This window comes from Anoplopoma fimbria, chromosome 17, assembly GCF_027596085.1.
Source record: "Anoplopoma fimbria isolate UVic2021 breed Golden Eagle Sablefish chromosome 17, Afim_UVic_2022, whole genome shotgun sequence".
In the NCBI taxonomy this organism is placed as follows: Eukaryota; Metazoa; Chordata; class Actinopteri; order Perciformes; family Anoplopomatidae; genus Anoplopoma; species Anoplopoma fimbria.
The window spans coordinates 4,435,723-4,450,861 of record NC_072465.1 but is presented as its reverse complement, the minus strand read 5'-3'; the positions used below and the strand labels follow the sequence as shown (position 1 = coordinate 4,450,861).

The 15,139-nt window shown below is 38.6% G+C and overlaps 2 protein-coding genes across 4 annotated transcripts; both read left to right on the top strand.

The window, feature by feature from the left end:
• On the top strand, window positions 1–5,483 carry tmem128 (transmembrane protein 128). Of its 3 annotated transcripts, none has more exons than XM_054617236.1 (5): window positions 1–172; window positions 1,236–1,368; window positions 1,623–1,784; window positions 3,727–3,835; window positions 4,495–5,483. In XM_054617236.1, exons 1-4 carry the CDS (start codon window positions 73–75, stop codon window positions 3,824–3,826), a joined length of 495 nt encoding a protein of 164 aa, XP_054473211.1. In that variant the 5' UTR covers window positions 1–72; the 3' UTR covers window positions 3,827–3,835; window positions 4,495–5,483. The 3 variants fall into 3 exon arrangements, with proteins under 3 accessions (XP_054473211.1, XP_054473210.1, XP_054473209.1); XM_054617235.1 differs by having other exon boundaries at window positions 4,397–5,483; XM_054617234.1 differs by having other exon boundaries at window positions 3,727–5,483.
• Window positions 5,484–8,264: 2,781 nt separating this feature from the next.
• otop1 (otopetrin 1) lies at window positions 8,265–14,365 on the top strand. The gene is made up of 6 exons (XM_054617771.1): window positions 8,265–8,649; window positions 9,204–9,340; window positions 9,651–9,709; window positions 9,890–10,020; window positions 11,835–12,742; window positions 14,195–14,365. Exons 1-6 carry the CDS (start codon window positions 8,265–8,267, stop codon window positions 14,363–14,365), a joined length of 1,791 nt encoding a protein of 596 aa, XP_054473746.1.
• Window positions 14,366–15,139: the final 774 nt, after the last annotated feature.

The window sequence follows — 15,139 nt, the reverse complement described above, 5'->3', positions numbered from 1 at the left end:
TCTAACAGGAAGTGCCGTCTTATCAGCAGTCAGCCTATAGAGCAGGTCTAAGTTAAAGATAGCATCAACACAATGCTTAACGACAATGAGTTTGTAACGTTGCGGAATAGATTTCAGAGAGATGCGGAGTTTCTCATGCAAACAACGACCAATGGTGACGAAGATGAGAAGAGTAAGCCTCAGAGAGATTGTATTGGCTAACACTGTTGGCTAACACTGTTGGCTAACACTGTTGGCTAACTTTGGCTAGTTTTCTGACAGAGCTAACATATAACGTGAGCTCTTGTTTGGGCACTCTCATACCCACTGTCACGTTAGCTAAGGGCCAAATAAGAACTAGCTAACTTTTATGGTTAAATCTATAAAATGACCAGTTTGTAACCTTAGACAACTTGCCATTTTCCTTTCACAAAACTATATCAAAGATGCATGTTAATGGTTGCATGGTGGACAAACTCCGAGGCCTTCACTGGCAGAAATACAGCAATTCTTGATTGTTATGACTGTGAGCAGCAAACGCTGTGTCAGCTCAGCAAGATAATACAGGGAAAGCACTCCTCCACTGTCTTCAATCCAAGGGCTGTCTCTGTGCCAGTGTAAACTAATAGCTGTAATATAAGTAACAGATAAAAGATTCATCCAGTGGTTAACTTTTTTTTTTTATCATTCATGGTTTCAAACCTTCAGTTGTCCTTCTGGCAAGATGACTTGGTATAGTATTATCTGCTATCAAAGATGGACCACCAGGAATAATTTACATGTTGGTCAACTATAGTCCAAGGCATGGAGTTCATTGTGAACTCGGCACAGATTAAACCTGGATGCTGAAGCAGTTCAGCAGCCAACAACGGGCTCTGATACGTTTAATCAACCAGTAAATTATAGAGATTAATACCTCTCTGAGATGTAAGATTATCTCAAAGATGGCTATCAGTTTCACCTCAAAAGCTCCTTAACTCTGCACGGTTGGGACTAAGCACATTCTGTTATGGCAAGACAAAGCTCATATTTAGTAGTTCATTCTGTACCATACTGTAACACTGAGTATCTCTTAGTATTTAGTTTTACTGAGTCATGCAGTGTGTCAGTGTTGAACAATACCTACATCTAATGGTTGGCAAACTGTTTTATTCCGTTGTTAGATCTCAACTTTTCTAAAGTCCTCATGGAATGAAGCACGTTCTTAAAGTAGACTCATGAATTGAAACTCTCTCTTTTTTTTTATTGCCATTCAGGTCAGGAGGAAAAAGATGCTAAACCTCTCCCTCGCATTAACAGACACACCATTTTCTGGATCGTGGCATCTATAGGTGTGACCTACTACGTGGATTTCCTCAACAACATCATGGAGAATGATGATATCAAAAGGTGATTGAATCAAGAAAAAGCATTTTTTGGGGGGTATATTTGCTATAAATTACCTGTATAAATCATCATAGATAAAAAAAACTTCAGTGGTGTCACTGGTACATGTTCAATTAAACCCCGGTGTCTGATACCTCCTGGAAGCTGTTTGTGATTTTGTTAACAATCACATCTTCTGTAATTCAAAAAGCTTCACCAACTCTTACATTGCTTTCAGTTCTTAAATGAGTCTTCCTCCTTTCAACCTCTTTTTTCAGTTGGTGGTTCAATGTGGGCCTGATACTCCTTGGAATCTGCCTGTCTCTGGCCATGTTTTGCATTGTGTACCTGGAGTGGTTCAAAGGCATCCAGCACTACGACCAAGCGTATCCTGCCATTCCTCCCATCACCACTGCAGCCTTTATAGCTGCATCTTGCAGGTAAAACAGCAAAAAGCACATCAACTATAGAATCTTATTTTAAACACCAAAGAAAGTAGAACAGCATTATATATATATTTTTTTCTTATAAACGTAAAGTTTATAAGAACATTTGACTAATTGTACCACTCCTATTTAAATGTGGATTTTTTTTAATTCTCTGGTCGCATGATTAGAGGTAAAATGATATTAGCTTACTTAAAATATAGTTGTTCAAATAGCAACAAGAAATTACAGTACAGAAAGTTTGTAAACAGTGATGCCAATTAATTGATTTTTCCGCCAGGGAAAACAGACATTTTTGACTGTAAAATGTCTTTGTCCCCATTCTTTACCAAAAACAACCTAATTCAGTAATTTTCATGTTTAATTTAGGCATTGAAAATTTATTTCGAGCTAAAATGTCATTATCAAATCTCAAATAGTGATTTTGGTATCAACCTCAAAAATCTGAAACTATCATGTTAAACACAAAGGGTCCCCTCCCCAAAACCGCTGCTACAAAGTTTGAAAAACACTTATCTCTAAAATATGTCTTTCTGCTGCAACATCTAGATTTTCCTTAAATTGAAAGTCTTTATATCATAAATATCATCATCGAAGTCTCACAGAGGTATTTGTTTCTTCTTAGAACTGTGTAAATGTGTGTTGTGCTTGAATGACATCCGTCTTACTTTCTATCTTATTAACCACACTATTGAACAGACCTGAGTTGGTGAGCAAGGCCTGTAATATTTAAATGCATCTTAACGCAGTGTGAGGTGGGACCTTCACCGTTGCATTTTTTTAGCAGCACCATACATTTAATCACTATGGTATTGTCTGTGGTTTATGAGGGAATGAGTAGGGCCGTAATAATAATAAATATTAATGGCTTAAGTGAACAAATGTGACCTAAAATTGCCATGGCAGTTTGAACATTAATTTGTTATGCCTGGTTAATGCTGGTTATTTGATCTCTGAAATTAAATGAGAGACGTCACAGACCTTTTGGTGTAAAATATTTCTAATTACGTATTTTCACAGTCTTATACTTCAACATTATTTTGACAAAATGCGACTTCCTTGACTCGCAAAATGTTCTTTTAAATTGACAAACATAATATGTGTAATTCATAATCAAAAATGATTGTCTCTTGCCGTTGACTACCGTACATCGTTTTTCCAAATAAGGTCCCATGGTTGTCCACTGAAAGGGGAGGGGCATCGCCTCTTTATTGCCTGTTTTACATTGACTGCCTGCTGACTCCTCACTCACTGTTCTTAACCAGCCCTCGGCCATTATGGGTCACAATTGATAACACAGCTGAGTACATCGCCGGCCCCTGGAGACACAGTGCGGGAAACCATGTACTGTATGTCTATGGGGAAAACAGTGCTCACTTTTATTGATTTGGATGGTGTGTTGGCTATCAATTGAACTACACACACAGCTGACTGCATTGTTGCTGCTTTACCGCTGCTCTGCAGACAGAGACACAGATTTTCCATTCATTTTAATGGGCATCAACCATATTTTTACTAACTTATTGTCCAAAAGATGGTGCAGACATCTGCATAGATTAAAATGGGAGCATATCTGTTGTGTGAGATGAGTGAGTGAAAAACACATCTGATACACTTGCAGTCTAGATCGGGGGGTTCTCCAATTGTGGGTTGTATTTATTCAATCAAATATTACAGCTGTGGTCGTTGCAGAGATCTTGACTCTACTGAGTGCACCTTTCTAGGTTATTGTGTGATTAGCTAATCAACCTTGTATAAATAATGAATACATTTACATAAGAATTTGTGTTGCTTAAATGGTCGATTTGAGTCACCGATGAGACAAAAGTCGGAAGCTGTCAAAGGCAAAACTACTTAATCAATATTGTATGATTCATCAATACTGATACTAATAAAACTGTGCATATTTGTAATCGTTATTGTTCTTTCCTTGCAGCCTAAACATGGCCCTGTGGCCAGTGTGGTCCTTCTTCACTCCACTTATCCTCTTCACACAGTTCATGGGTGTGGTCATGTTTATCTCTTTGCTTGGATGAATGTGACAGGTGAGGATAATACCAGCTCTGACATTTTGAGTTTCTCAAAATGTGTTTTTATTGAATGAATAACTTTTTCTGTGGCCTTACATTGTGAACATTTTGTGAAGTGAAGTATTGTCATTTAAACATTAAATATTTAATACCAATGTCATCGTAGAATCTGGACTTTACATTATCTTGTTAGCCACAATTTTGAGTTTTCTTATAATAGTTTTCCTCCATAACAAACTTAATTGCACTGTAAGAAAAATGATTTCCAAAAACCTTAGACATTCCAGCACATAAATTAAACACACACTGTGACCATAATGGTATACAGACACATTTTAAAACAAAATCTGGAAACACATGCACACAGCTCCCATCATTTCTGTATTGATGCTTTTGGCTGAGCAGGTCAGCATGGTAGGATCAACGAGCTGAAAGTTAAACCATCCCAGTTTATGATTTATCACTGATGTGTTTTCACAAAGAAACAATGATGACTATTTCAAGGAATGTGTTGCATTGTGTTGAGCGTTTGTCAAACAGCGCTTAGGATTATCACCAATGTCTTTTTTTTCACAGCAGACATTTGGCTTGTTGTAAGAGGAAAAGGTGTTCCTGAATAACAGCTGTTACTGATAACATGAACGATGTGTCTGATCTGTTTAAATGTGTTTCAGGAAGCTATGACACTGAGCCACCATTCACAACACCAGGGGCCGTATTCACAAACGTTCTGAGAACTTAGCCTAAACATATCTAGAGTCTTAGTTTAGGATTGATTTAGAAAACTTTTCAGAGCAACTCTGAGCAAAGAAGGGACAAATACTTAGTGAGGAGGCGTTGTTGACCCTTTTGCTATATGACACATTCTTTTAAAGAGGTGTGATTGGTTGATCCAAAATAAAAATGCACTCCGTGATAATGGGCATAGAATGGACAGTGAAATCGATATACCTGATGATTTTAGTCTCTATTCAGACATGATGTTTTTTTGTTTTTGTTTAAATGGCTCAGCTTTCATCCGTTTCTGTGATTGTGATCCAGTCTATATAAATAGCGTCGTTATTTGGCATGCAAATCTATAGACAAACTGTTGCATTTTTCCACATGCCAAATATCTTAGTGTTGTAATCACTTTTTTATTTCTGGTGTTACAGCGTTAGGTGGGAGATGTGAGTGCATCTCTAATGAGATCAACCGCAAACATTACAACAATAGAATCTCTAGTGATTTATAAACTTACTGTCATTCAGTATTTGGAGATTATTTCTACTTCTGTCTTTCCATCATTTCCTCACATGCTTGAGAAACTCTTAAAAGTCTGCCTCCGTACTCTCGCTTTTTCACCTTAGCAGCTCTCATAGAGGGTAAGATGCTTTGTAAATAACTTATATCTTCACCAGTTAATTCTTAGAAAACGTCATCATCACAACAACTCTAAGAATTTGCTTAGAATTTCGTCACTAGGAGAATCTCTTTGTACCAGGAAGCTTTATGAATACGGCCCAGGACACTGTAACTGAAGCAAATAAATGACTTTTCTGTTATTTATAGTGTGCTATTTTTGTCTTAAGTCTATAGTGACCGGTTGAAATGTGCTGTTAAAATGGCATTTTGTATTTATATGTAGAAAAATGTGTATAAGTAATGGAGTAAAAGTGTTCTTCTGCTCATATTCTGTAAGATTTTTTTTCTTAAATAAAGTTTTATTACTAATTTCACTACTTGCTTATATGTTTTTATTGCCTGATGAAGCGCAACCTTGAACAAATCAATAATTGAAACTGCAACAGTAGAAGATGCACCTGTTGCAGTCTTAGATGGACCTGCTGCAACTAAAACATCTCCTAAAAAAACAGAATATTGGCAAAATGTGATTAAAAGATTACCTGTGACTCAGTCCCAGTTTACTACAGTATAGTATACTACAGCAGTAAAAGAGTAAAATTATATTTAGAAAATGATCCTCTGATATAGCAAAAACCTTTGCTTAATATATTTTTTTCTGAACTATTTTGATCCCATACACTGGATTTTAAAGGCCTGTTTGTCTCTAAAATGTTTTTTTAATGTAATCCTCAATTCTTGTATTGTTTCTTTTGGTTTTACTAATTTTTCCAGAGTGTTCATTACCCATGTTCAACATACATAGTTGAATTCAGATACTTAAATATACCTAACATGCTGCATTTAAAGGTTCCTCTCAGAGTGTTATTATTATTAAAACATGTTTACAGCTATGTTTCATTTTTTGTTGGGCTCTTAAATCTACAATATTACACATTTTAAAAGATGCCAATACCTACTCACTATTGGGCGTACAAGTACCTCAAATATATCTTAAGCTATGAAAAATAAACACTTGTTTTTAAAGAATAAAAAAAAGAATATATCTTAATCACGTAATGATTAGTCCTCAAACTAAACTTCGATTCGATGAGGATGTTTTGGGGCGTTGGAGTGCAAACAACAGAGAGCTCATTTAAACACTTCCAGATTAAATCAAAAATGTTCAGATTTAGTCAATCGCCCATTAAAGCTCCCTGATAATGAATAGATCCTACTCTTTCTCTTTATCGGGCCGAGTCTCCGTGATTAAGAAATCGAAACTCAGACATCAGCTGATTAGTGCTGTTAAAGAGAAAAGATTAATCATCTCTCCAGCCCTCGTGACGCCACTGAGGAGCTTAATGAGCCTCATTCTGTGTGTCAGTGAGGTCCAGAAGAGGAGCAAAAAAAAGTTGAAACAAAACTAATTTGTCCTCACTTTTCAATATTAACCAACTTCAGAACACATTTCACGCCAACCAACTGCACTACAGATATGCTACCGATGTAAAATAAAGATGATTGCGGTTTGAACTATGAGCATGTGTTTAATGCTGTGTGGTGCTGCAGGAACCGACCAGCTTATGTTTAAACCTGTCCATCAAAACGGCGCAACACACACACACATATATATATAAACTGTTAATTGTTAAGAGATATTGAAAGATTAGAAATACTAATATTAATATAGCACCAATTAACCACCAAATATCCATGTCCTTACTCTATTTGAACCACCTACCAACTTTATTATTATTATTATTATTATTATTATTATTATATTCCTTTATTGGGGGAAATTCGGGTGTTGCAGCAGCTCAACTACACAGAAACAGATAATAAATACACATATTATACAATAAAATAAAATAAAAATAGAATAAAATAAAAAATAAGAATACAAATAAAAAATAAAAAAAATAAAATAATAAAATAAAATAATGTTTTTTCTAAATACACATATTAAAAAATTAAAATAAAAAAAATAAAAAAAAAAACTTCATGTTTTTGTATGTTTTTTCTGAGTCCATGCTGGTTGACTAGGTTGACTCAGTAGTCCTGAGGGACTGAGAAGACTCCTAAAGTTGAATAAGAGCAATTGTGAAGCCAATGTGTTGCGTGTAGTCATTTCATTAATTGTGTTTCACTTTTAGTAATTAGGTCGGTTTTCAAAAAAAGGAGCCATATTTGTTTTTTGTTTTTTTAAATAAGGTAATTATTGGAAGGCCCTGATTACCATACCCTGCTATATTCACACCAATCACCTCTCTGTGTGTGTGAGCAGTCCTTCTGTTGTTATGCTGATTGCTCGCATCCGCCCACTATATTGCACTAGAGTTCACATGGTCACATCCACAAGAGCTTCCAGTGCTGATGGTCTCAGTGTCCTCATTCTTGACATCCACTTACAAAAAGCCATTGTTAATTTGAACATTGAAATCTGATCCTGCTTTTTTTTCACCTGTTTTAACCAACACATCTCTACCACAAGTGGACATGAGGATTTGAGGAGGTGGATCTTGGATTTGAAGCACTGTCAGGGCATGTAAAAATCGCAGGTTTGTGAAATGTCATCTTCCCTTTTATCTCAGGTAGGACTGTATGCTTAACACCCGATAGCCACCCTGAGAGGATTTCAGCAGACTTGGAAAGACTGTCTGGCAACCGATCCGAAAAGGTGGATTTGGGCGAGCTCCTTTTTTTTTCTTCTCCTGTTGTTGTGGATAATTCCGTGCTCAGTGTTTTGCTTCTTTAGGCAGTGAATGGTTGGCAGAAGTCTCTGAAACATATGGGAGTTTCAAGAGGAAAGGGATCTAGGATCACCAAAGAGTGAAACGCAATCTACCGTTTTTCTTAGCAAGCCTGTTACACGACCAGCAATTTCAGTTTCATGTTTACAAGATGACAATGGTATCTATCAAATCCATTCTCAGTGAGGCTGGACATTGAAACTATGCGTGACCACTGAGACTGGCCTAGAAGATTGAATTAGCATGTTTGGCACAGTACCTATTCGCCTGAATCCCCACCTTGTAGCAACAGGTTAGGCACCTGGCCTCCCACAGATGCTCTTATAGCTGTGACTTTCCTCTTCTCATCATCATCACGCTTCTCACGCATGTCTCCCACCATGGTGGAACACAACGGCCTGGATATTATGTGTCTGAACAAGTACTGTCACAGTTCATCCTCGTCGTCCAGCTCCGAGCAGGACAAGAAGATCTTCACCAAACTAAAGCTCAGTTTGTCAGGGGATTATCCGAGGAAGAACGCAGAGATCCTCAGCGGCCAGTACGGGACCAATGTGCTGCTGATCGGGGCTGCGTTGATGCTGGCTATCTCGCACCATGGCCCCTCTGTCAAGGAAGAGCACCTGCTGTCCTTTGTCACCTGCCTCATGATCCTCCAGCTGATCTGGATGATGTGGTACATCCTGGTGCGGGACAGAAGGAAGAACACGAGGACCGAGAAAGACGTCCACGCCACCACATGCTGGATAAGAGGTGAGTTTGAAAGATTACAAGAAATACATGTGTAAAAGAACATCTGATGTTTGTTAATGACATAGGGTATTTCTTTTAAACATCTGGAAAAACATCATCTTTACCAGAATGAAGGAAATGTGTTTGACAGTTTAAAGAAAACCTAAAAATAATTTGAAAGATTAGAAATACTAATATTAATATTGCACCAATTAACCACCAAATATCCATGTCCTTACTCTATTTGAACCAACCTACCAACTTCATGTTTTTGTATGTTTTTTCTGAGTCCATGCTGGTTGACTCAGTAGTCCTGAGGGACTGAGAAGACTCCTAAAGTTGAATAAGAGCAATTGTGAAGCCAATGTGTTGCGTGTAGTCATTTCATTAATTGTGTTTCACTTTTAGTAATTAGGTCGGTTTTCAAAAAAGGAGCCATATTTGTTTTTGTTTTTAAATAAGGTAATTATTGGAAGGCCCTGATTACCATACCCTGCTATATTCACACCAATGGCAATAGAGCCAAAGTAGTAGGCAGTAATAACTTGATCTTTTTTTTTCTTTTTTCTTGGTAGGTGGTTTGACTCTCCTCGCACTCCTTTCACTGATTATGGACGCCTTCCGAATCGGGTATTATGTTGGCTATCAGTCTTGTGTGTCGGCTGTTCTCGGGGTATATCCTGTCATCCATGCAACTCACACCATAGCACAGGTAAGTTTACAACCCAATTTTCATTTCAATAAAGTGATAATCTTTCAGTGCTTCTTTTTTTTTCTTTTTCGTGCACCACTTAACCAGGTAGGTCTTTGAATAATGCGCTCTTTGTTGTTGAGGCGAGCACAGAGTTACTGCAACAACATAATCCTGTCATTGTCCATGTTATTTGAGTGTTACTGACAAAATCCTTCTGATGAAGGGATTTCAATTATTCTGACGCCGATTCTGCTGACTGTGAAATATGTTTTATTAAGTTATATTTTCCAATAAAGGTTTTGTGTTTTGTTTTTGGTCTTTTGTTTAGGTGCATTTTCTCTGGTTTCACATCAAGGATGTCATCAAGAGTTTTGAAACATTTGAGAGGTATGTGACATATGTATGATATTATAATCTAATACAATTTAACTGCTTGTCAAAAAGCACGGTTTGATACCACAGTCATGAATCATATCACCAGCGAAAACGACCTATTGTGTCATAACACTGCCGTATGCTATATGTTGACTACTCATCAACCTTGTTTTCGACTGTTATTCTCTTCAGATTTGGTGTAATCCATGCAGTCTTTACCAACCTCCTCCTCTGGTGCAACGGTGTGATGTCAGAAGCCGAGCACTTCTTAAACAACCATAAGAGAAGACTCTCTGCCCTCGGCTACGGAAACCTCACTATAGGTAAGGGCCAAGGGGTTGATTGCTGGCTTGTACCTGGAAGACAAGTACAATAGTCCACTTGAGAGCTCGGTTCAATGGATGAAAGAAAAAGGAAGGAGAGGAGGGTTTTGCGAGGGGAAGGGAGGTAAGCCTGGCAGCCCAGTGGGTCGTGTTGTGTCGAACGTCTCTCTATTAGGTTTCAGGAGAAACACAGTGTTGCTAGTGCTGAGGCCCCCTCCCCAGCCCTGTCCCCACACTTCAGCCACCACCACCCTCCTTGGCAACCCCCCGCTTGACCTCAGACGGCTTTGTCCCCAGGCTGCTAACTCCCAAGGGTGCTGCAATTACAGTAACTGATACATCTAAGCCCAGGGTTGGGGGGTTCGGCTGCTCCTCCTCATATCCGGCTGACTGTGAGGCTGGCTGCACCCTGACTGTTGTTCCCTTTTTTAATTAAAGGCTGCAGTACCACAGCGGTGGCCTCTGGGGGGTGAGGGGTAGGAGGGGGTGAGTGGGGCACACGGTAAGGTTTTGTTGAGATGATCTCTAGAGGGCATCAGCATTACCATAGCGTGTTGTGTTGGCCTTGACATGGAGTAAGTATAAAAAGTGCATTGTCATCACGATCTAAGATGCTCAGACATTTAGTGAATGAGTTAAATTTCCAATTAAAATCAATTGAATAGCACAAATGAACATTGCCCATCAATAATGATGGGAAAACGTTTGATTTTATAGTCTGCTGCCACCAAAATTAAAAAGTAAAAAAAAAAGTATTGGCCTTTACCATTACTTTAAATTTATTTTACATCACAAATCTAAAAGCATTAAAAACAACGTCAATCAAGAAGTGTCCCTCCTAGTTGCTTAGCGGGTGGGAGAAAAAACATAAATACCATAAATAATCTTAAAAGAAGCGACTTCAAGGTTCCCCTCATTTGATTGGCTATATATTGCTCTCAGGATTCATGGTTGTGGTGATCCAAATGATTGGCATGAATGAATGTAGAGCAGTGGCCGACAATAGGTTTCATAGAGAAACGGAGTGGTCACGTGACTTTTAATGCAATATTACTAATACACAGTTTTTGTGATTGTGTTTATTTTTCCAGACCATAATATAATCTTTGCTCTTTTTCCTTGTGAGTTACTGTTAATTAGCCCCTTTCAGACTTCTAAAAATGAATCAAATAGACAAGAGAAAAAAATCACTTTGTGACTGAAGTGTGGCAAGTAGACACAAGGCAAAAGGTTGGGAAACACTTCCTTGGTGAATAGATATGTGGGCTTTGATTTGGTCTCTAAGGCAGTTCACAGAACAGTCTGTATAAATAAGATTGCACCGGAGCAACTGGATGTCAACAAACCTAATCTGCATTTCAAAATGGTTCTCTTAAACCATTCAAGATTAGATTGAATTAGAATAAAGGTTCAGTAGTAATACTTTTGTCTAAAGGCTTTCAAAGCATTCATATTTGAAATAATTTATCATATTGAATCGTTAAAATGAAATTACATACAGAGGTGAGGTCCAGATATAATATGTTTTCATTCATAGTGTTGACAACACTGGCTTTTTGTGAAAGTACGGTATGACTATGTTCTACATTTAGTCTATTTTCAATTTGTCAGATCCTATGCATCATTGTTTTTTTATATATATATATATATATAGTCTATTATATATTTCCTGTTTTTAATAAAAATTTACGTATTTGGTTTACTGCCAGTATAGTATTATGTCCTGATAGATGGATTTGATTTTGTTATGTAGGGCATCATAACAAATAAAATCATTTCTCATGAATTTGCATCTGTTTTTATTTGTTTTGCAGCGCACTCAGAGCCCCACTGTAACTGCACCACCAGCACTTGCTCCATGTTCTCCAGCAGCCTCTTCTATCTCTATCCGTTCAACGTCGAGTACCACATTTTTGTCTCTGCCATGCTCTTCGTCATGTGGAAGAACATTGGGAGGACCATTGACCTTTCTTCAAACCGTAAGAGGCTTGCTACTAAAACCCAGGGCCTAACCGTAGGCCCCATTCTGGGTCTACTTTCACTGGCCAGCACTATCGGGATTCTGGTGGTCTACCTCACCCATGTAGAGGAATCCCTCCAAACTCGTCAGTCAGCCATTTCCATGTTCTATATTTATGGCATTGTCATGCTGGTGTTCATGTGCTCTGCCGGTGCTTCAGGTCTGCTTATATATCGAGCGGACCACATGCCACTGGACACCTCCAAGAACCCGTCCAGACAGCTGGACACAGAGCTGCTGTTTGGGTCTTCTATAGGCTCATGGCTCATGTCATGGTGCAGTGTAGTTGCCGTGTTAGGCACCAACAGCAGTCCTCCTTACCGCTGGACAAACCTCATCTACTCTCTGCTCATTGTGCTGGAGAAGTACATCCAGAACCTCTTTATCGTAGAGTCCCTATATCGCCAGCAAGAGGATGGAGAGAGGGAGGATCCTGAGTTACCAGCCGCTCCAGAAGTCTTCTCGGTGACATCCTCTTTGGCGCCACCCTACGACGGCATCATCAACCGAGCCTACGAGACGCCAGACAGAACCTGTGTGACCATGGAGAACGACCAGGAGGAAAGCGGACAGGTGTACCGATGTCCGCGGAAACCTTCTGAGGTGCCGCTGCCTGTGGGAAACAAAGTAAAGGAGCCCCCAAATATAAAGAGGCAAATCCTGAAGAACATTGCCGTCTTCCTGATAATGTGCAACGTTTCGGTAAGCATTTGTACTTGTCAACTTGATAATTGAATTTAGGTGTGATGAAATTAATTGAAGTGAATTTAGTGGTGTAGAAACTCTTAATAATAGCAATCAACTATCTGAAACATTATATAATTTAATTAACCGAATTCTTACTTGAAATTAGAACCTAATTCACTCATTTCTTTTTCTTAATAATGGCTCAAATGATAATGTGTTATGGGACAGAAATAGCTCATATTGACCCTCAGCTCTTGGGAGCGTTTTAGCTTTTATTTTTGTTTGCACTCTCAACACTCACATCAACCTTTTTTCCTGACATTGCTGGCAGCTGTTTTTAGAAAAAAACTCGGGAAAACTATTGCATGTTACCTGCCCAATAGACAGAAAAAGTTAGTGACTAGCTGGTGAACATATATTCAGCAGCTAAAGAGAAAGATATTTCTTTGGTGGAGACCAAAGCAGAGCTAAGGGAGATTGGAGGTTGCCAGAAACTGGACTTGGGTGCTAATGTTGTTCCATGCCTACTAATAGGGATGCACCAATACCAATATTTGGCTGATATTGACTCAAATGGAAGGATTGGGAATCAGTGACAATGGGGCTGATCTATTCAATTCAATTCTATGTTTAAATACTGTATACATTATATATTGTCAAGCCTGATGCTGCCTAACACATAAAATAATGATCCCAGTCACTTCCACACATTAGGCATTAAGCCTAATAACTAAACACTGGTTTTGGGTGGACCCCCGGTATGGGATGATACGCAAAACCCAGGTGTTGGTATTTGAACTGAAAAAGTTAGATTGTTGCATTCTTATCTGTCAGATATAGGCAACTGTTTGCTAACAACATCATGAGGTGATTAAACAGTTTGTCAGTGTGACTCACACTTTTTCAAAACAGCGTTTATTGCTTGTTTTATACTGCCATTGACTTCCTGCCGACTCCTCACTCACAATTCTTAGCCGGTCCCCGGCCTGTAGGGGCCACTAGTAATAACACGGCTGAGTGCCTCTCTGAACCCCCAACTGCTAATCTGCGCCCCCAGTGAGAGGTACACAGTTTAACGCTAACACTAACATTACATTACATTACATTACATTACAGTCATTTAGAGACGGATCCAAAGCGACTTACAATCAGTAGTATATTACATATCAATATAACAGAATGGACTGTTTGACTAACTGCTAACAGCTAACAAACTTACCAGTATGCTTGTTTCTGGCAAGATTGTATGACGTGTCTAATACCATACAGCTGTTTTTTGGGTTTGAATGAAGTGTTTTTTACGACGCCTTGCAGCTCATTGTTTTCTATATGGGGGTTGGCAAATTGTGGGTCGTATTCATTCAATCACACAATACAGCAGTGGCTGTTGCAGACACACCTGGCAGAGTTCTGCACTCTACTTAGTTCACCTTTCTAGTTAAACTTATTTTTTTTTCTTTCTTTCAGCTGTGGATCCTCCCTGCCTTTGGCTGCCGTCCACAGTACGACAACGGGTTGGAACAAGAGACATTTGGTTTCAGCATATGGACCACGGTTCTCAATTTCGCCATTCCTTTGAACCTTTTCTACCGCATGCACTCAGTTGCCTCCCTGTTCGAGGTGTTCCGCCGGGTCTGACAGAAAAGGAGATGACTGACAATGCCAGATAACATGCACAAGAACACTTGTCACCACCTGCTCCCGAGAGTGTGTCACAGCGCAGGTCAGCCGTTCAGGAGGAAGTCTGGGTCACACGCCAACAGACTTAAAAACAAGCTGCGAAGACAAACAAAACAAAGAGCCCTCAATGTAGGGATAAATGAGGAAGACAAACTTATTAGCCAGCGTTCCTTGAGGAATTACCTTGTATAATGGGAGACTAATTAAAAATGGTGATAAAGAGGATCTTTGGTTTCAAAATTTCAAAAGGGCCATTTGTACTTTTTGTTCTGTAGACAAATTTCTAGTGACAAATTTCACTAGATGTTCATAATGTAAAATGTACATGCTGAACCTGACACATATTTTGAACTGTTTCATATTAGTAGCTGAAAGTATATAATAGACTACTCACAAAATACTAAAAATAAGCCACTTAAACACCTGTTAGACTCAAACATCTAATAGTACTGTATTCAACAGAGCCACAAGTGCATTGGTATACAACTTGACTCATATTTTCTCAGCACGTAAAAAGTTCATAATGTATATGGATATGGTTCTCATTTAATTCTCTTAGTGGTTCAAGTCTTATGGAACAGTATGGAACACTTGAGCTACAAAGATAGTGACAATCTTAGCACTATATTTTGAAAAATCTTTATGAGTCGGACTATAGTTCTCTGCCTTTCTCAGTCATTTAATGTTCACCAATGTCTTTTTGTATGATGATTCTCTGTTCTGTCAAATTGA

What these genes read in the sequence shown, in the direction of transcription:
- tmem128 (XM_054617236.1), top strand. Translation starts at nt 73, where the DNA reads ATGCTTAACGACAATGAGTTTGTAACGTTGCGGAATAGATTTCAGAGA. An exon ending in TGGTGACGAAGATGAGAAGA is followed by an intron (nt 173 to 1,235) that starts GTAAGCCTCAGA and finishes ATTGCCATTCAG; the next exon opens with GTCAGGAGGAAAAAGATGCT. An exon ending in TTTATAGCTGCATCTTGCAG is followed by an intron (nt 1,785 to 3,726) that starts GTAAAACAGCAA and finishes CTTTCCTTGCAG; the next exon opens with CCTAAACATGGCCCTGTGGC.
- otop1 (XM_054617771.1), top strand. Translation starts at nt 8,265, where the DNA reads ATGTCTCCCACCATGGTGGAACACAACGGCCTGGATATTATGTGTCTG. An exon ending in AGTTTTGAAACATTTGAGAG is followed by an intron (nt 9,710 to 9,889) that starts GTATGTGACATA and finishes TATTCTCTTCAG; the next exon opens with ATTTGGTGTAATCCATGCAG. An exon ending in TGATAATGTGCAACGTTTCG is followed by an intron (nt 12,743 to 14,194) that starts GTAAGCATTTGT and finishes TCTTTCTTTCAG; the next exon opens with CTGTGGATCCTCCCTGCCTT.